Source organism: Falco biarmicus, chromosome 5, assembly GCF_023638135.1.
Source record: "Falco biarmicus isolate bFalBia1 chromosome 5, bFalBia1.pri, whole genome shotgun sequence".
NCBI classification, from domain to species: domain Eukaryota; kingdom Metazoa; phylum Chordata; class Aves; order Falconiformes; family Falconidae; genus Falco; species Falco biarmicus.
Window position 1 is genome coordinate 43314089 of NC_079292.1, and position 20833 is coordinate 43334921.

General features: G+C 39.4%; 1 protein-coding gene across 2 annotated transcripts; it reads left to right on the plus strand.

The window, feature by feature from the left end:
• The first annotated feature begins 697 nt into the window (after nucleotides 1-697).
• On the plus strand, nucleotides 698-10087 carry LOC130150667 (arg8-vasotocin receptor-like). Of its 2 annotated transcripts, XR_008822321.1 has the most exons (3): nucleotides 698-3419; nucleotides 4421-5655; nucleotides 5970-10087. XR_008822321.1 is itself a non-coding variant. In XM_056341827.1 (2 exons), exons 1-2 carry the CDS (start codon nucleotides 2504-2506, stop codon nucleotides 4618-4620), a joined length of 1116 nt encoding a protein of 371 aa, XP_056197802.1. In that variant the 5' UTR covers nucleotides 698-2503; the 3' UTR covers nucleotides 4621-10087. The 2 variants fall into 2 exon arrangements, 1 of the variants encoding a protein (XP_056197802.1); XM_056341827.1 differs by having other exon boundaries at nucleotides 4421-10087.
• Nucleotides 10088-20833: the final 10746 nt, after the last annotated feature.

The following is a 20833-nucleotide window of genomic DNA, read 5'->3' on the forward strand; positions in this document are numbered from 1 at the left end:
TCCACTCGCTGAGCGTGACACCTATTATAGCGTGTCTGCTGCTCAGACACTGTTGTGGGTACGTGTGTAGGCCTAGGAAGAGTTGCATGTTCCCAGGGATCTTGTTGAACTGTTCTAGGTGTAGGTGATAAAACACCTTTGCCTGAAATAATATGTCTACCCATACATCATGCCTTGCGAAAATTTTACAAACGTATGCTTCTGGTACTAAATTCTGGTTAGTCTTCCAACAGTACCCCAGAAGTGACTTGTGTTGTGTATTTTGGTCCTTTTACATATAGTTCATATATAATCTTTCAGATCATGAAATATAAATTTACTTTTATCTTCCTTGCCTGACCCTGGGCTCAGTTTTCTGTTTAATATGTTCCTCTTTCAACTCACTTAGTCCCAGCTCTGCCTAGATGTACATGTTTACTCTGTATCCTGCTAGAAGAATAAAGATCCCACCTAGCTTTTTGTTCACTCATGGAGTGAGGATAGTCAAGATAAATGATTTTGGAGCACACACCTGAAATTTTGTCTCCATCTGAAGGCAGAACTGGAGATGAGCCAGCCTGCTCTACAGCACAGTGTTTGCCATCAGCAGAATTGCCAGGGATTCATGCTTTGTGGCCAATTCAGTTACTCTTCTACAAGTTGCTGGGTGGAGGGAGGGAGGGTGAGCGTGCAAGCAAACCTGTTTGTTCCCTTATGGCCTTGCCATGCTGTTTCCCACTAATTGAGATAGATTCCAAACGGGGGTTCGGGGTAAACTAAAAGGAAACGACCTCAGGAATGCAAGTTTCCTGCAAACAGGCTTCCATTTAGGAAAAAAAATTATCAGGTGTAATTACATTAAGTTGTTGTGATTCATACTCTTTGCAACATGTTCTTAGAGAAAAGCCATTGTAGGCTCAGGCAGCTGCAGCAGCGTTGAGCCAGATCTGGATTATGGGTACCTATGTCTGCTGGTGGTGGCAAAGCTTCCTGAGATTGTTCAGCTTGTCTGTTGTCTGTTCTCATAGTCTTACCCTTGCTTGAAGTATTAACATCAGTCCCATGGTGGGAAAGAGGGAGAGGAAAGAGATCATGCTGTTTTTATACGCTGTTGTAGTCTACCTCAGCATCTTGTTTATGAATTTCACCCTTCCCCTGTCTGTTGATACTTGAAAACATTTACCGCCAAAGAGATGGTAGTCTGTTTGTGAGATTCTTGAGCGGGTATTATAACATATTCATGATCACAGTGATTAGTCAGTGTACATGCAGTTTTATGTACTATACGTGCAGCGTGGACATAATTTAACCTTATCGGTTTCATCTTCAGAAAGACTTCGAATTACCAGTGTTCTAACTGTAACCAAAAGGATATGAGTGCTCTAGCTTCAAACAAGATTGCATACAAATATGTGTTGTCTTTCATATAAAATTAATTAATTTTATTAAATCTCTCTTTGGTGATTAAGAGGGCAGACTGAGAGAGAACAAATGAAATTAAATCAAAATTGCTGTTCTTATCTGCCACTAACAATATGCGAAAGTCATACTGGAAGGTAAGAATAATGAAATACTTGTCATCATGGTACAACTTACTCCACAAAACCAAAAAGGATTAAGTACTGAAAAATGACCTCCCAGCCTTTAGCACTATAGTAGAGTAGAGACCCTTGCAAATTGTTTCATGTAGAGACCTTTTCCTTAGTTGGATTTCTCCCTGAATTTTCACTTACTTTTCTATTAAATTCTCAGTAGACTTGCAGTCCCATTAAAAGTAATTAATTTCACATGTGTTATTTTTCATTTTTCTGAGAAAATACCTCTTAATCTTGACCCTGTCTTGAAACAAAAATGATTATTTTGATGGCAGTTCAAATTTATTTTTTTTTAGAATCAGGTGACTCCAAAAAAGGGAAAAAAAATAAAAAGGCTATGGAAAAATGCATTTCTTTGTCTCTGCTGCATTTAGGATGTGGTTGTGCCCCAGGAGCCTAGAGAATTGCAGTTATGATGCGCCCTGGGCTCAGGGGCCCAACTTTCCGTCTACGTATAAAAATTCCTCCCTCTTCAGCCAAAGCGTGTACTTCTGGTCTGCGTAAAAAAAAAAATAAAATTTGCAAGAACTCTCCTGAGTGCGATCATTGTAAGTATGATTTTGGCCACAGCTATTTACAAGACAGAAGTGAGTAATTGAATTACGCTGAGCCTCTGAAGTTTGCCTTTTATTTATGTGTTTCCCCCAGTTGCGTGGCTCGGTCTGCCGTTGGCTGCAGTCCCTGCAGCCTACCCGAGGGCTCTGCAGTTACGTAAGGCTCTGTCTGCTGGGAGCCTATATAAAGCCTTTCTGCATGCCAGCAAGAGACAGAATTTTATCAGGATCCAGGTCCCACTGCTTTAGTTCGCACAAGCAGGAGGAGATTTTCTGGTAGATTGAAACCTGAGGCTGGTTTGTTTGCCAGCCAGTACTTCACAGCTGTCAACCTGAGTTACAAGTAGCAGTTACTGTAAGTAGCTTCTGTGCATTATGAAGAATTTTTCATTTCCTATGCAGGATAACACACATCAGACCGAGAGTTCTTCTCCTCACAGATTCCTGACTTTGACAAATCAGTCAGATCCTGTTGGAAGACCAGAGAGAGATGAGCGATTAGCTCAAGTAGAGATTGCTGTGCTGGGGGCCATATTTCTGACAGCGTCTGTGGGCAATTTTATTCTCATACTGGTGCTGTGGCGAAGAAGAAAGAAGCTTTCTAGGATGTATGTGTTCATGCTTCACCTCAGCATTGCTGACTTAGTGGTAGCCTTTTTTCAAGTGCTGCCTCAGCTTTTATGGGATATTACAGATGTTTTCATAGGGCCAGATTTCTTGTGCAGAATTATCAAGTATCTACAATTGCTGGGCATGTTTGCCTCCACGTATATGATAGTGGTCATGACAGTGGACAGATATCAAGCGGTTTGCTACCCTATGGTCACTTTCCAGAAGAAGAGAGCTCTCTGGAACATCCCCATTTGCACCAGCTGGTCTATATCACTGATTTTTAGCCTACCACAGGTATTTATCTTTTCTAAGACTGAAATATCTCCAGGTGTCTTTGAATGTTGGGGTGAATTTATTCAGCCATGGGGCCCAAGGGCATACGTGACTTGGATTTTTGTAGTTATATTCTTCATTCCCTCAGCCATCCTTATCATGTGCCAGGTTAAGATTTGCAAAATAATCAAAAGAAATATATATGTGAAAAACCAGAATGAATATGAAGTAACAAATCAGAAGCAAGTCCTGCCATCCCGAGCAAGCAGTGTGAACTGTATTTCAAAGGCTATGATCAAGACTGTAAAAATGACAGTGGTGACAGTTGTTGCGTATGTTCTCTGTTGGTCACCTTTCTTCATTGCACAGCTGTGGTCTGTGTGGTTCCCCAGTGTCATGACTGAAGGTAAGATACTCTCCATCCTCATTCATAACTTCATATAAGGCTAGCATATTGCTGTATTGCTTTATATTTGTAAAAGTTACATGTGATCATTTGAGCATGATTAAAAAAGGAATTCCTGGATTTATTATCTACTGTATTTAATTAGGTACCCAGAACTTGATGTGTTGTGTGATCAACACACACATACAAGTGTGTATTTCATGTGTGTGTTTTGAGTGGTTAATGATTTAAAGATTAACTACCAACAGTGAAAAGTATCACCTGCTCCAGCAAGGGTTCAGACTTTTAGAAGTTTTAGATATTATAGCAGCAGTATTTTTGGTTCTTAAGGTGAAAAGGAGTAATTAACTGTTGAAAGTAATACAATAAATATTTCTTATTTACTGGGTAGGACAGTGATATTATAAGACATCTCATTTTTTTTGAATATCGAAATCATATTGATGAAATGTCTGTAATACACTATGAAACAATTAGAAGTTGTGAAACAGCCATTTATAAAGCAAAAAAGCATGCCTGAGAGAGGTATCAAAGAATGCCATGTTGTAAACAAGATTAATCTTGTCAAACTTCTGAACTCAAAGATATAAACCAAAGGGGAAAATATGATAATAGCTCTGTCTGATGAAAAAAAAATCTTCTGATCTTTAAGAATTCTTCCTGCCAGTGTGAATTTGAGTCTTAATCTACATACATTTATATCTATCTATCTATCTATCTGTATTTATCTGTATCTGTATAGCAGGTTAGTAATTGCTTTCAAATGTAATAGAGCTACATCAAAAAAGAGCTATATGGAACCATTTAACTCTGAAATGCATACAATACAGTGTGCTTCATACCTTCAACAGTACAAACTGCATTGAATAAATGGGAATTTCCTACTATTTAATTAACTTTAATATATGAACAGGCACACCAGAAAGCAGCAGACTGTGAAAATGTTACTTAGTTATATGAGTGTTTTATTTACTGTTATTGCTTTAACTATTTAATTTTAGGTTCGGCATTCACCATTATCATGCTCCTCGGCAATTTAAATAGTTGCACCAACCCGTGGATTTACATGTATTTTTGCGGCCACATTCCGTATTGCAAAAATAAGCAGCTGGAGAATACCTTGGCTCAAGAGGAATCAATGATCACAGGGAGCATTCAACTCATAGACAGAGACCCTGAGGAAAACAGTACTTCTGCATAAATATTGGATGTTTTTTGTTGTTTTGTTACATTTGCTATGTTCACAAGACATACTGATATTTTACCACCATCCCTCATTTTATGGATAAGGAAGCCGGAAAATTATCTTTTGTTGTATAAATATATTTCTGTGCAGTTCTGTAGCATATACAGAAAGTTTCTGTGTTGTGCAAGCCTGACTCAGTGCTTCCATCACCTCTGTGTTATCAGAATGAATTCTTGTAAAGACTGGCAAAGATACATGAAAGTATCAGAAATATTTTGTGTCCTAAAATACTTTCTCTTTTGTGATTCTGGATTTCTAACCAGTAAAATTTTACAACTAACTGGTCCAACAAATTGAAACATAATTGGAAAGAAGTCTGGCATGATTAGACTTGAATATGTTTTTAAATTGAACCATGAATTGTTTGTCATTCTGATGTAACTGGGGGACAGTCTGGCAAATCTTGAGAAGGCAGAAGAAGGTCAGAAAAACACTTTGCCAGCTATTATTAACACCTATTTTAAATTAACTCCTTATATACATTTGTAAAATGCCAAGCAGCTTAATACAATTAAAAAAAAAATAATTCAGTGTGTTTGAGACACCGCACACCTACTTTGGTTTCAGATGCCATTGTGGATCACAGGTGTCGGCAGCATAGTAGCAGGTCCAGGTTTGTGGCTTCACACCATGGGATTTGATCTTCCATGCATTCCGTGATGTGCAAGCAGTTACCTGAAACCCCACATAGATACACAAATGTCCACATACTTTAAATAAAAATGGTTGCTAGGAACATACATTTTCATTTGGTATTCAGACCTATTTGTTTTGGTGTGCAATTTATTGACAGAGTGTGCGTAGAACCCCTTCAGGCTCAAATTCCATTATTTCCTCTTCGTGGTAAAAATAAATCTGCATATCTTTATCTCAAAATGCCATTTGCTTGTTAGTTTGTGGGTGTTTTATGCAGGTACCTATTTATTCCCCTTTCAGTGTCTGCAATCTAATCAGAGGAGTATGGAAGGAATATCAGCAAGGCTTTTTCAGGTGAGAATAGAGCTGCATTCACAGAGATTCTCCATGATACTTGCACGTCATCTGCCTACATTATACTATGTTTCATCAGTGCTCTTCACATTTCATTTTTATGAGTGCTAGCAATCTCAAATTTCAGTGGAAAAGCTATAAAAGCGGCGGGTGGGGGTTGACAGTCTTTAAATTGTACTCAAAGAAATATCGATTTAAACTAAATACTGATTGGATTGTGAGAAGTGCTGCTGCACAATGAATAGTTACACTTCAGGTTAATGTCTGCTGATAATGACTGATTATTCTATGGTTTCTATTCCCTGCATATTTAGACCAGATAGAGGTATGAACCAAATATTGCTGTTCTTATGATGGGGAAAGCTAGTGTCCCAGTCCAGCTGGCAAGAAGAACAGGTCTCCAGCAAGTAGGAAGAGGAAGAAGGTGGATGAAGACAGTACCAGAGCCAGATAGGAATGGAAAGAGTCTTTATGTAATTTCATATTATAATTGCAATTGATAATTTTTTCTTGCTGTTTTTTTGTCCCCTTCTCTTTAATTAATAGTTGTTAATTCTACCACACAACATGTTCCCTGTTAGAGCAATTCTGTAACTGTCAGCGTCCTTGTCTGGGGTATGAACATCCAAGATACAATCCATACTATTGATAGGATATTTGTTATATTCAGCCATTGATTTTCTAAGACTTTAAGTCAAATTAGCTCTCAGCTTCTCCTTTATGACTTAATCCAGTGGTTAGTGATGGGCATTTACTTTTTCTACTTCCTTTGCAGTTAGTTACGTAGTAGAATATGCAATGTTCAAAGGAAATGTAAATAGAAATGCTTTGAGGAATCACCTGTGTCATTGTACTACTGGATTTGCAGCAAAACACACTGAAAGCCTCAAAAGTTATAATTTGCAAGGAAAACAGGAATTTAAATTGTGTGCAAATATTCATCCAGATCCAGAACTGATGTAAGTCACAGCACTGCTCGGAGACTGCGGTGGAGCTGTGCTATTTTACACCACCTGATCCAACCTCTGATATTTAAAAGGTATAACTTCTGCTACTTACATTCTGCATGGCTCATGTATTTGTTATTGGCTTTATAAATAATTTGGTAGAGCTCAATTTCTTAAATAACAATAGCTCAATGTTTTCTATAAAAGTCTGAGAGCAGTATTACTGTCCATATTTCAGATATTTTGATCATGTAATGAATGAAATGCCAGATCTTAAGTTCAGTAGTGAATGCCCACTGTCTGTAATGTTCAAAACAATGATATTTTTACTTCTCAAGTGCTTGCTTTCTGCTTTTTTCATTTTCTTTCCCCTGACATCAGTCCCACTGTTAAGAAAAATAAAGGTTACTGCACTGCAGTGTTAAACTACAGGCTATGGATGCTTTTAGTTTCAGTCTGTCAGGAAGTATGTGAACATGGGTATTCCTGCTTTTTTCCTAGCGACGTGAACCAGGCTGCATTTTCCAGATGTAAGTCATTATCCTGCATGGCCTGTCCCTGCCCCATGGGCAGCACTGACCCGACAAACACACTCAATGGGGAGTTTGGTTCCAGTCCACAATTTTCTGTCAAAACTAATTTTCAAATGATGGAAATTCATTTTGATAACTCTTTCTTTTTTTTTTTTTCTTTCTTTTTTCTAATAAAGTGTCCTTTACAGGTCTTTTCTTATTCCTTAAAGAAAAAGACATTTAAAAATACAATGAGATTTTTCTCTTTGTAAATTTCATCATCAGCTTTCTTGGGAGTTGTAGTTTGAGCACCTCGTGCCCTTGTTTTTCACTGTATTTTGATTCTTCAGCTGGACAATATCTTTTCCAATTCACTGTCACTTAGATTTCCAATAGGCATTACAGTGCCTCATTAAGAGGAATGACTGAGACATCCCTGTAGTCTGGCCAGGGTGTTTAATCCATATGGGAGAGTCAGGAACTCGAACGTGCAAGTCCCTGGAGGCACTCTGGAAACACCTGCAAATGAGAAAATCCAGTTATCAGGTGAAAGCCTTCCTCATCAATGCCTAGATTCTGTTTACTCATACAAATAATTTCTGAGCAGAAAAATACATAGCATACAACTTCACACTCTTGAAGTGAATGGTTGTGTTGTTGCTGCTGGCACCGCAATATAGTTTTTTGTTATCTAGTGGGCCTTTTTTTTGCTCTTCAGGCTTTTTACCACTTTGGAAAGGCACAGTTCAGTAAAAGGAATTAGGTTCTTTCTTAAAAATTCTTGGTTTGTGTTTTGCAGTACAGAAAAGAAGAATCAATGTAATGTAACTATTAGTTCTTTATAGATTTATTACAGAAAAAAAGAAAACCAAAACCCAAACCCTAGCAGAATGAAAGGAAAATCCCAACATGTTTTGCATTCTTTACAGTATATTTTGATAATTCTGTTATTTTACAGAACTGCTGCTGTATTTTCATAGCCAGTCCTAGTTCCGATACTTGTAAATGGTGAACACTGAAGCCAGAGGTGTTGGGTAATATTCTCTTTATTCTTGCAATGAAATGATGCTGACAAATTTTAAGGATGGTGCCAAACTGATGTCCTGCCAATTTCAATTTGATCACTTAGTTCTGACAGTGGTAACTGGTCATTGGGTCAAATAAACTGCTCCTGTCTCTGTGTTGTTCAGGGAAGACTGTGTGTAACAGTCTAACATCACAACAGATGTGATTCCAACAGACCCAAGTTGGAACTGGCAGATTTTATTGTGTGAAGCAGACATGGCATGCAGACATGGCTGTATTGTCTAGTTCCCAAACACTTGGCCAGGATAAAAGTATCAAGAGATTGTGAATGTTAGCTATTCTTGGCTGAAAAGTATCATGAGCAGACAAAGGCAAAGCAAGATTAGCCAGCTACTCGGTTCTTTCAGTCAAATCCAGTTTGCGTTGGATTCCTTAGAGGGGGGAAAAAACAAAACAAAACAAAAAAATAGTGCAAGCCATTTTCTGTCTTCATAAGGTAGGGATTTGGTCCTCAATACCCTGGTTATCTACAGGAAACTTCCATAATTGTGAAACAGATGATTCATACATGCAGCAAAACAGGATTGCAAAGGAATAGGAATCGTATTACTTAAAGTAAAGCAGTCACAAAGAAACTATTTACTACTGTATTAGCTGATCCATATATATTTGAACTGAAAGGAAATCACACTCTTAGAAAATCAGCAAGAAAGCTTGATGTAATTTGTGCTACCACATCAAAACTCCAACTATCCCCAAACCCACTTCCTCAGTCCTATGTGTGCCAGCACCAGGTCCGTCTATGCTCTCACGGTCCCAGGTAGAGCCTCATGATCTGCCATACAGTTTCCAAATGCTACCGGCCCTAATATCTTGCAGAGGTATCCCACGTTGTCTTTACTTTGCCTCTCTGAAATAAAACGATAGAAGCTGTGTCTTTTTCTTGGGCTTATGTGGTGCTCCTGTTGTTGCCACTTGAGGACCTTTGGAGGGCCATCTCATTAACAAAGCAAATTCTGGGCATCTTTACAAGCCCTTGGTAAAATTTCCATTACTTTGTGCTTTACTTTTTCAGGCACAAAAGAAAGCATAGGCTTTGAGTGAAACTAAGCAGGCCATAACTACTCCCTCTTGCTTTCTTTTCTTACCAACACAGCAGACCAAAGCATGTGCTTTCCACCATTAAGTCATAGCGACTAATTTAATCTATGCTATCATCCAGCTCCATAATGAACTTTGGAGGCAATGAAACTCTAACCAAAGGCTTTTTGAATTTCCATCCAAATGTTGCCCTATAGATGCTGTGCAAACTTATTCAAGTGCTGTTGTATTCATCAGATGCTTTTTTACATCATGACTGACACTCTGAAAGATCTTCAGGAGTGTGGATTTCTTTCATGCATCCATTTCAGTATACTTCCCCCAAATTGTTAAAATTGTACATTACCTAAATTTTACCAACAAGTCTCCTGAATTCTGAGTTAACAACAGCGGAATCAGTAGGACCTCATGAGGAAACATTTCAACACCATCTAGGAAAGAATTCTGAAAAAATGCCAAACAAAAGCATCTAACCTTGAAGGTCTCGAAAATTTTGTCTGGGGAGTTGGGCACAGCTAGAGACAAACATCAACTTACACCCCAGTAACCATTTTTCAAGAGAATTGATGCAGTAACAGATATTAAAACCAGATATAAGAAAGGCTCAATATTTCTGTCATCATCATCATCATATAACCTACAATAAATTTTAAAACAAAACATTACCTTGGCACAGTGTGACATATGTAGATCAGTTCTGAAGCTAAAATAATCCAAAACACATCTTAATAACAAATGCAACTTTTCTCTCTGATCTTGCTATTTTATTTAGCTATAAAGATGTAGATAAGTTCTTTGATTCCAAGATTCTTGTTCTGTGAATTCCATGAAGCTACCTGAAGATGAATTTTGGGACAAAACATTAAAAAATTGTTTCATGTTTATATGTTTATTTGTGTACATATTAAACAAAAATTGTTGCTTTAAGATGCCGGTTGTATTCCTTGGCTTAATCTTGAGTTCAGTTACCTATATCACCATGTTTGAAGAGATACTAGGAATAAATAATCTGCTAGCTATCACAGTATATTGGAAATGTTTGCCCATGTCTCTAAATGTGTTGGTAGATGTCTGGCCTCAAATGATTTAATGCTGAGTGGCTCCAGCTTTTGACTTACTGATGGGAAAAATCGTACTTCATCATAGAGAATACAAGCCTTCTGGCAAGCACAGACATGATGTGAACACACTCCTTATTGATACATTTAATACAAATTCCAGTCTGCTGGCAATGTGATTCATATTCTTGATTCTCTGTTGACAAGACTGATGCAGTCTCATGTTCTGAGATGGTACGTGTTCAGCTGTAACTGAACTCATGAAAAATATGTGAGCCAAACTTCAGGGGAAGTAACACTTATTTTCTGCTCAGCACCTGGGTATCTTGGAGTGTAATGCATTTGCTGTGAAAGAAGAGATTTAAAACTCTGCTGCAGCATTTGGGCTTTATTTGTTTTCGTTCACACAGGGGAGTAATATGGGACTGTATGACACTTATATGTAGACTATATTAAAGGAATGATATGATGGCAAGTCAACCACTTAGAGCTCCAGAAGTGCCTGAATGTCGTTGGTATGCATGTGCTTAATGCACACATTAATGACACGGAGCTGCCATAGGGCTCCTCTGCTGCTGCTCCTGCAGATCCTGGATGAGCATGCCCAGCATATACACAGTCATTGGGAAATTTTGCTGCCAAAGGCTCCCTGATGAGGATGTGGAAGATCAAATAGGAATGAGACGTCATATGAAAGCTCCCTTAGAGTGCACTAAGAGTGCACATGCACTAAAGGTGCATTCCGGGTGGCTAAAGCATATTTAGGTTGTGAACAGCGATGACTACAGATGATCAGAACCAGACCACATCTATTATTAACAAGGCTGTCTGCCCATGGAAGTAAGCACACAGAGGCAAGGTGATCAAGAAGCCTCTCCGTATTGGAGGCACTAGCACAGGAATATCCTTAGCTACTTCTTGTGCTTTTTTTGTGATGAAACAATGCACTGAATATCCAGCTGGGCATGAACCCAACAAAGCAAGTGACTAGTGGGTGGACATTGCCACAGTGCGTACAGGTGGCTGTGCAGGGTGTCACTGGCTGTTCTGGGAGCAGGCGTGCTCTGCCCCACGCTCCCCCCACCTCCACCTCTTCCTCATGGGGCTAAAAGAAGATGACGTGTGGTTGCATCTCTGCAACAGATAAATGGCTTTACTGACTCCTTTTCTCTACAATGTCACCTTAGCCTGGTACTTTTGGTAGAAACCCTGTAATGATTCTGCAAGAGAAGGGGATTACCCTATGGCAGAGGTTTTGTTCTGCTGAGAATGAGACAGTTAAGCTCATTTTACTCGCAATTTAAGCAAGGACTGTCTCTAAGCCACAAAGTGTTGAATTTTGTTTTTAATTACCTGGGGGCACTATAAAAAATACATTTTCAGGCACTGAAATGGAGGAACCAAACTGAGTGAATACCTGACATGAATTAATCAGTAGGTTCAGGTTCCTCTAATAAAGATTCTTTTCTATAAATCAAAGCAGATGAGAGGAATATCATAAATGTAAAATTAGGCTAATCCTCTTGAATTTTAAGCTGTCGAGGCTGCAGGTTAGAATTCATTGATATAAGACTAAGAATTAACTTGAGACTGTGATCAAATGAAATACAGTATTTTATGTCCATAATCTGTAAAATATCTGGAGTCACAAAAGGACTACCCTCAGAATGCTATCAAATACTGTTGTATAAATCAATTTCTAAGATAAGTCCATCTTTTTATAATAAGAACTGCCATGTCAGAAATAGATGTGTCTACATGTTAAAATTTAATCTTGTGATTTGATACAAACTCCATGAATTGTAATACTCTGTTATTTTCTGTACTGCTCTCGAAAGCCAAAATATTTTTTCTACCCTCAGGTTAAAAAATCAATTACAAATCTATACATGCATTTGTGTCCTGGAGGGAAATGTAGAGCTGATTAAAAAAAAAATAATCTCAGGAATGAACTGCTTTTAAATTGTTCCTCCTGCATCTGTAACAGAAAGAAATTGTGCAAAATATTTTTCCTAGAAATTTCAACATTTCTGTTAACACTGAACATTATGAAAATATATTCTGAGTAATCTATGTAGCTAGAATATGTCTCCATATAGTAGTGTAGAAATATCTTTTACTTCAAATTTAGTACTTTAGATCTATATAATTTCACATTGTTATCAAATTGTGATTTACCTTGTAACACTGAGAATGGAAAACAGGAATGGAAATGCTTTTCCAAATTCTACTCTGAAAACTCTTTTAAACTTTACTTCTTTAAATTCCAATCTTCACTGAATGCCCCAGAACTCTAAAAATTGGTAAGTTAGTTTTATTATTTCAACTTATTACAAAATGTCCTACCCCTCTGGTATAAAAGGTAATACAAATGAGTTAGATGAATATGCATTAGTGGCACAAACATTTACACTTCATTGTTATGGTGTGTTGACCCTGGCTGGACGCCAGGTGCCCACCAAAGCTGCTGCATCCCTCCCCTCCTCAGCTGGGCAGGGGAGAGGAAACGTAACAAAAGGTTCATGGACCAAGACAAGGACAGGGAGATCACCCACCAGCTGCTGTCTCGGGCAAACAGGCTCGATTTGGGCAAAATAGTTTAATTTATTACCAATCAAATCAGAGTGAGGTAATGAGAAAATAAAACCTAAATCTTAAAACCACCGTCTCCTCACCCCTCACTTCTTCCCAGGCTCAACTTCACCCCCAGCTTCCTCACCTCCCCCCGCCAGCAGCAGGGACGGGGCCTGGGGGCTGCGCCCAGCCCCTCACACCTGTCCCTGCCGCCCCTTCCCCCTCAGGGGGAGGCTCCTCACACTCTGCCCGGCTCCAGCCCGGGGTCCCCCCCACGGGGCGCAGCCCTTCAGGCACAGACGGCTCCAGCCTGGGTCCCCCGCGGGGTCACCAGCCCGGCCAGCAAACCTGCCCCAGCCCGGGCTCCTCTCCCCACGGGGACACAGGCCCTGCCAGGACCCTGCCCCAGCACGGGCTGCCCACGGGGTCACAGCCCCCTTCGGGCACCCCCTGCTGCGGCGGGGGGTCCCCAGGGGCTGCAGGTGGGGATCTGCCCCACCGTTACCCTCCATGGGCTGAGGGGCACAGCCTGCCTCACCAGGGGCTTCCCCAGGGGCTGCCGGGGAACCTCTGCTCCGGGCCTGGAGCCCCCCCTGCCCCTCCGCCTGCACCGGCCTGGGGGGCTGCAGGGGTGCTCCGCTCACATATAGAGTAATAGAATCACAGAATCACTTAGGTTGGAAAAGACCTTTAAGATCACCAAGTCCAACTGTTAACCCAGGACTCCATGTCCCTAAGCACCGCATCTATGCATTTTTTAAACACCTCCAAGGGACGGTGATTCCACCACCTCCCTGGGCAGCCTGTTCCAATGCTTGACCACCCTTCACTGAAGAATTTTTTCCTGATATCCAATCTAAACCTCCCCTGGCACACCTTGAGACCATTTCCTCTTGTCCTGGTGCTTGTTATCTGGGAGAAAAGACCAACACCCACCTGCCTACAACCTTCTTTCAGGTAGTTGTAGAAAGCGATACAATATCCCTTGAATATTCTTACTTCTTTCTCTAGCTGCAATTGCTGTTTGTGCAGTTTCCCCCCTTCTTAGATATGTTATCACAGAGGTGCTACCACCATTGCTGATGGGTTCAGCCTTGGCCAGTAGCGGTTTCATCTTGGAGCCGGCTGGCATTGGCTCCACCAGACACGGGGGAAGCTTCTGGCAGCTTCTCCCAGAAGCCACTCCTGTAGCCCCCCTGCTACCAAATTCTTGCCATGCAAACCCAATACAGTTGTGCTCCACCAGGTGTGCTGCGTGCTCAGAATGTGAATAATCAACCAGAGATGAAAATGCTCAGTGTATCACATGAAAAACAATAAAAATCAGAAAACTGGCTTGGTTCAAAAAAAGATCTTATCTGAACCAAGGTTTGAAACCAAGTGCATATACACCTTCAAACATACAAATTCTGCATTTAACATAAAGGCAAGCTGCAGGAGAAGATACCTAAAAAGCTTCTTCATCTCCTAGGGTATTTAGGACTTACCATGATATTACAAATACAGTAACATATAAACATGATTGTTGCCCAATCTGGCAACATCCCTGTAAATAACCAGTTAATCACATCTATCTGGTTTAAAACTTGGTTTGGCAAAAGGCTGCGTCATGTAAAAACCTGTGGTTTCCTTTCTGGTATCTGGAAAAAAATGCAACCCTTTCTCCCTGGGTAGGCTTTAAAACAATATTGTGAAACACCTTAATGTGTCACATGCAGAACTATGTTTATGAACCATTTCCACGCTACGCTATGTTAGCCCGATGGTCCTGTGTGCTCCAGTTGTTGGCTTGCTGTGTAATCGAGTGGCCATTTACAACCTGTATCAATGCCAAGCAAATACATTTAAGGAAGCATAGACTGTAGAAAAGAGGCAGTTACTAAGCAAGCTTTCTGCAGCACGTATGCTACAGAACAGTAACTTGTAACAGAGATGAAAATATAGGTTTGAGGGTCAGTGAACAGTGCCAATTTGTATGACACAATTACAGAGGCATTTGTGCTAACTTTTTCCTACCCTGCTGAGAATATCTACAGACTACATAATAGCTGTTAAAGTTTGCAGTTTGTTCCTTGGCAAATGAACAACAGTTCAAATTTTAATCTGGTTATATGACTTTTTTTTTTTTTTTAATGGCTGCAGTTTGAATTTGCTTGCTAGCTGGGACAATCTGACACCTCTTTCTTCCCAAGCCTTTTTTCCCCTGAAGTTTGATAGTGTCCTGTTTGAAATTGAAGTTTCAATGACTGAATCATAATCTCAAAGCCAATGAATACCCAGTGAGTGATAACAACCTGCCACCTTTTGGGCCTTCTAATCTTAGGTCTGGCTGAAGATATCAGGATTCAAGGTAACACAAGCGTCTGGAAGAACCCTTGTGAGCTGCCCTCGGGGGCTGCCCCTGTCCCTGGCACAGTCTACATCATATCTGGAGGAAGGGCTGATACACATCTTGTTCTTGTGCAAGGGGTATGTGGCCATATAAGTAGATTTCTGGTCCTTACGGATTTGTTTGTCAGAAAGGAAGATAATATTGTATAAAACAGTTATTTGTTTCATTATTCCCTTACTATCCTACAGTATGACAAAGACCTTTAAAACTCTTAAAGATGATTGTACTGGGTGCTATATAAACAGATAGATAAAAACTACTCCTTCCGTAAAATATTCACCACTTTATTTAAGACTAAATGCAACATTATCAGGTGGCCAAAGGTAGAAATTGTGAATCATTTTCAGTCAGACCACAATCTGAAAATGTGAATATTTTCCTAGCATAGTTTTTTTAATTATTATTATTTTTACTCTGTACATCAGCTGTTAAACACAGCGGCTTCCAGCCTGTGCCATCATTCAACAGTCTCACCCCACATACCAAAACACGACTCCCAAAGAGCAGCCCTGCACTGAGAATTAACTCTAGCAAGTAAATGAGGGTGCATCTTTTTCCGCCTTCATCAGCTACCAATGGCACAAATACTACTGTTAAGGTTTCCTATATCTCCAAGTTGCAATGCAGCATGATATACAATGTGTATTTCAGATACCCACAGTTGTATGGTTAAAGAAAGAGGTCAAGATATGTGCAGTCTCAGAAAAAAACAACTTGTTTATTGAAGAACAGAGATTAATTACAGGTATAATTTTACATACATTCTCATTCTTAGAGCTACTTGTCTTCCTGAATATGCAAATAGTGGGACTAAAATGGGTAAGAAAAGAAAGAAATTAGATGCACGAAAGGAGTGAGAGCTTAAAAGCTTGGTTTAATTAAAGATGAGAATACAACAATCATGGAGAATAAATAGGAATGATATCAAGGATACCAGTGAGTGCACTTCCTCAGAAGTTTGACCTAGATGAATAGCTTCAGATACAAGCTTTCTTGTAAATTGCATTAGTTTTGAACATGTCTATTTGGAAAAGCATGTTGCTGGCTTATTCTAAAGAAATTTGTCGTATGGCAACAACGCTGTTTCTTTTATGAAGTGTTCTTAAATGGGAACTCCAGCAAGTTTTAAGAGTGTGAAACTTGTAAATTTTAGTATCCTAACAAATTTAGTAAATTAGTAAATCTAGTAAAATTAGTAAAAATACTAATTTTAGTATCCTAACAAGCCAGCCTACATTAAAAAAGCCTGAGTGTTAAATAAAAGTGCCAATAAATCATCCCTATTTTCATTAAGCATGCCATACTTGTCTTATTGAATGCCAATTAAATGAACAGAGGCTTCTCAAACTAATAAGGATCCAATTACATCTGAGGGCTTGTCTCTGATCTTTGCTTGAAGAAAGCAAACCGTGAAAAGTAGTTTTATCCCTGAATTTCATTGTGAATGTGATAGATCGGTTTTGGTAGCAACGCGGTAGATTGCTAGTGGTATTTGCCCCAGTTCAACCCTGGAGGAGAGAAAGCAAGAAGAAGAAGTAGCACTGAAAATCAGAAGTCAGCTCAGTCACTAGGCACTGTGGGAGCTGAGACTCTGGGGCTTGTCTGCAGGTGGAATCAGGATGACAGGTCCAAACAAGACCTGCAGCAGGACTGAATATTTGCTGTGGATTTGTGGTCAAGCGCATGATTACTTGAGGAAAATGGGCAGGCTTGAGTGTTTGTGAGGCCAGAGCAGCTGTCCCCCATCTTCCATTCTGGGTTATTCCTCAGGTTTGAGATAAGGATTATTTTTAACTTTCCTTTAATTTTGTCAGAGAAATGTGTATAAAGTATTTCAATTTTTGATGGTTTGTAGCTATCATAATAAGGTAATTTATGGGAATTCCTAAGAATCCCTCATTTGCCAGTCTAGGGGAAGATGAATATGGGCTTTGTTGGTTTAGTCTAAGAGAACCAGATCAAATGGAGAATTTGGCTCAGGGTGGGTGAAAGGTTTCAGCTAAAAAAGTGTAAGAAAAAATCGTAAAGTGTAAAAATTATCAGTTTTTCATTTAAAGATTATCAGTTTATGAACAAGTAAATAAGGATTCATCTGAAAAATAAAACAAGGTTATTTGTTTTTAATTTTCTGTTTCAATAAATTAGAGGAATCTCTCCATTTTGAATTTATCTCAATTTAATATTGTTGTCAATGCCCTAGCTTAAAAAATATGTGTTATTTAACCAGTTCTGCCTCTGGGAAAATAGTCAGTCCAATGTGCTACCAAATACAAAAGGACAGAGTATGACACAGATTTCAGGAGAATGCTCTGAGATCACTGGGTACTCACTGCTTAGCCCTCATACCATCTCTTGAAATGACTGCAAAGATGAGTGGGGACTCAGCAAATACAGATGGGGTTATAACCCCTCTATGACTGTATGTCTGTATCAGTTTTATGTCTCCTTTATGTTGTTACAGCCAACTGAGCTTCTGAAGGATATTTCTGCTAGATACACTGTTCTTCTGAACAGCTATTAAAACCTGCATTATGTGAAAAAATTATGAGGTAAAACTTCTTAGACTTCAAATGCAAATGACCAAGAAGTTAAAAACCAGGCAATGTGTTTGTTGGATCTCTCATGGAATAATAATATTAAAAATCTCCATGTATAAATTAATACCTTTATGTTTTGAAATTTGTCATACCAAGTGGCATGCTAGCAAAATGAACCCAAGGTTCTGGAAATTTTTAGCACACAGGTACTTCACTGTATAATAAAGAAAATGACCTGATATTCTTCCCACAGGTAATGCATCATCCAGGAGACAGCACAATTTATTGAAAAGGCACCTCACTGAGAGGCAACTCCTACATTGCTACATGCAGTCATTTCCTCCAGAAATTCGTTCAAGTATTGCATTTGACTTTGCTCCTTTATGACGAACACGCTCATCAAAAATTGAGAGTTCGTACTAATTTATAGTAAGATTAACTTTAAATGAAAAAAGTCTAGATATTGTATCGTGGAATCATTTAGGTTAGAAAGGACCTCTGGAGGAAATGGAGTCCAACACCCTGCTCAAAACAGGCCTAATTAGTCCAGCAGAGTATGCTGCGCAGATTCTAAACATCAACAATTCTATTTTCGGCTCAAAACGCTGCGTTTGTAACTAGGCAAGACCTGCTGATGGAAAATTTAAGGAATCTTATTTATTCTGTTTTTCACAGTCTGTTTTCTAAGACCATAATACTTGTGTGTTGTATTTCCCAAGCACACCTGAATTATGCCAATATACAAAGAGAGAAGTTGTCTGCTGTACTGGATTTCATCATGACTTAATCTTTACTTCTGCATCTACGTGAAGTAGTTCTTGGAATACTGCAAAGTTCTGACAATGTAGTGGAAAACCTTTTACGGATCCTTCAGACCTATTGAGCCTTTTTGTTTTGTTCTCAGATTGCAATTTATGCTACTTCTATTTATTTCTAATTTTTGGTAGCAAGGATTCTAACAGGATGGGAAGATGATTGATCTGGATGCATTCTCAGAGCTAGTTCATCATTACTGCCAACCTGCTACCAGCACACTGCTAGAATGGAGGTTTAGTGAATAAAGTGAAAACAATCACTTAACTTTCTGGAGTCACTTTTTGTGTCTGTCTGAACCTGGCCCACAAAAATTCATGCTGCTTTGCCCTTGGTGTGTATTTTGGAAGCCAACATCTAATTTAGGCCACAGCTCTCCTCCTGAACCTGAGAGTGCTTGATTTTGGCTTCACTGTGGTTCAGGTATGAGCCCAGCCACATCTGAATGTAGCGGTGGGATGAAGACACCATACTCTCCTCACCCTTCCTGCCTCCACACTAGTGTTCTTGTATCCAAAAATAAGAGAAGTGACCATGCTGTCCTCCAGCACTTTCTCAGTCTGGATGGCTGGAGTATCGGGCTTGTGAGAGTGCACCAGCCCTGTGGCAGAGATGGCATAGGAGCCCCATCTGGGAGGTTTCTATGTAATTGTGGGGAAGACATAGGGCAGGTCAGAGCAGGAGCCTGTCTTGAATGTTTGGAGATCATCTCCAGAGAAATCAACCTTCTGATAATTATTTGGAGAGCCTACAGAGGTTAGCTGATTAATATAATTGTCTAAAGATACCCCGCGCCACTTCTCTGCTCCACACACACAGAGGGATATAGTTGTTTGAAAAGAAGTCTCAAAAATGTCCAAAATGACAGCAAGATGGGTAAGGGATTATCAGGCATGACACCTTGAGGGGTCCTGTCTGGGTAAAATTAATACTGTGGATGATAAAACTAAGCTTTGGATAGCAGGACTTTCTTGTTTGGATAAGACTAAATGCTCAATGAGAAAAGTCATGTCAAGGAGATAGAACATTTTTTTCTTTAACAGGGGCAGACAGGATTAGAAGTGGATTCATTTATCACTAATTGTCTGACAAGTAAGCTAGATTTTTACAAATGAAAGAGTGATATCAAAATGGCTGACACCCTTGTGACAGCCAAGTGACAGATTATTTCTTGTCCTTGTCCCTGTTTCTTTGAGACAGATTTGTGAACAAAGTAAGAGTGGTAAATATTTTAAACCTTTATTTCATTTAAACATTAAATATTGATGTGTTTGGTGATTTCTATAGAATCATAGAACTGTTAATGTTAGGAAAGACCTTTATGATCCCAAATCCAAAGTACCTACTTTAAGTCTCTTATATATGCACAGATGTGTGAGGGGCAGTCTGGCTGGCTGGGGGCAGCTTTGGCATCCAGTATTTCTGGGATGTCCAGAGAAGAGGCTGGAGTAGTCAAGCCTGTGGCTAATGGGTGACTGTTTCATCTAGAGTCTGCCTATGCCTGCAGTTTGGGCAATGGAAATACCCTGCAAAGGCAGAACTTCCTAGGAATAATTAGCACTGAAAGCAGTGTGGAAAATTTGCTCATGGTGTCCTACAAAGCTAAAATAGCTGACCATGACATTTAGAAAATTCAGTCAGCAGAGCAAGCTGAGCAGTTTACAGGACCCATGTCTGGGTGAGTATATAAGGACAAACTTTTCAGTCTGTGTATTACCCAAAACATTTACACACTGTCCTGTGAGTGGATTATATGGAATTCTACACATCAGTACAAATAAATGCAACTCAGCAAAGATATGCTGAACTGGCTGGCTGTTGAAAGTCACAGAGTACACAAACATATACAGATATAGGCATGTACACATATGCTACTTTAAATGCTTATAAAAAAGAAAATACATTAAATTCCAGAGAGTCTTTTGAGAATCCATCAGGGTAGGATTTACAGAACTTTTTCATGTCTTTGAATAGTCAACTTCTGTTAAAATGGATGGGAACTGAGCATCCACACTTCTTAGGAAATTAAAAAAAACCTATTCATCACTTGATGCCTCAGTTTCACTTCTGTGAATGGGGAATAATAATTTTATTTTCTTTCACCTCTCATAGCTATTTTGAAGCTATGTTTATCTCTTTAGGTAGGTACAACATCTAGCACAGAGAGGTCCTGATATCAGACAGAGGTTAAGCAGGACAGTAAGGTAAATAAAAAGCA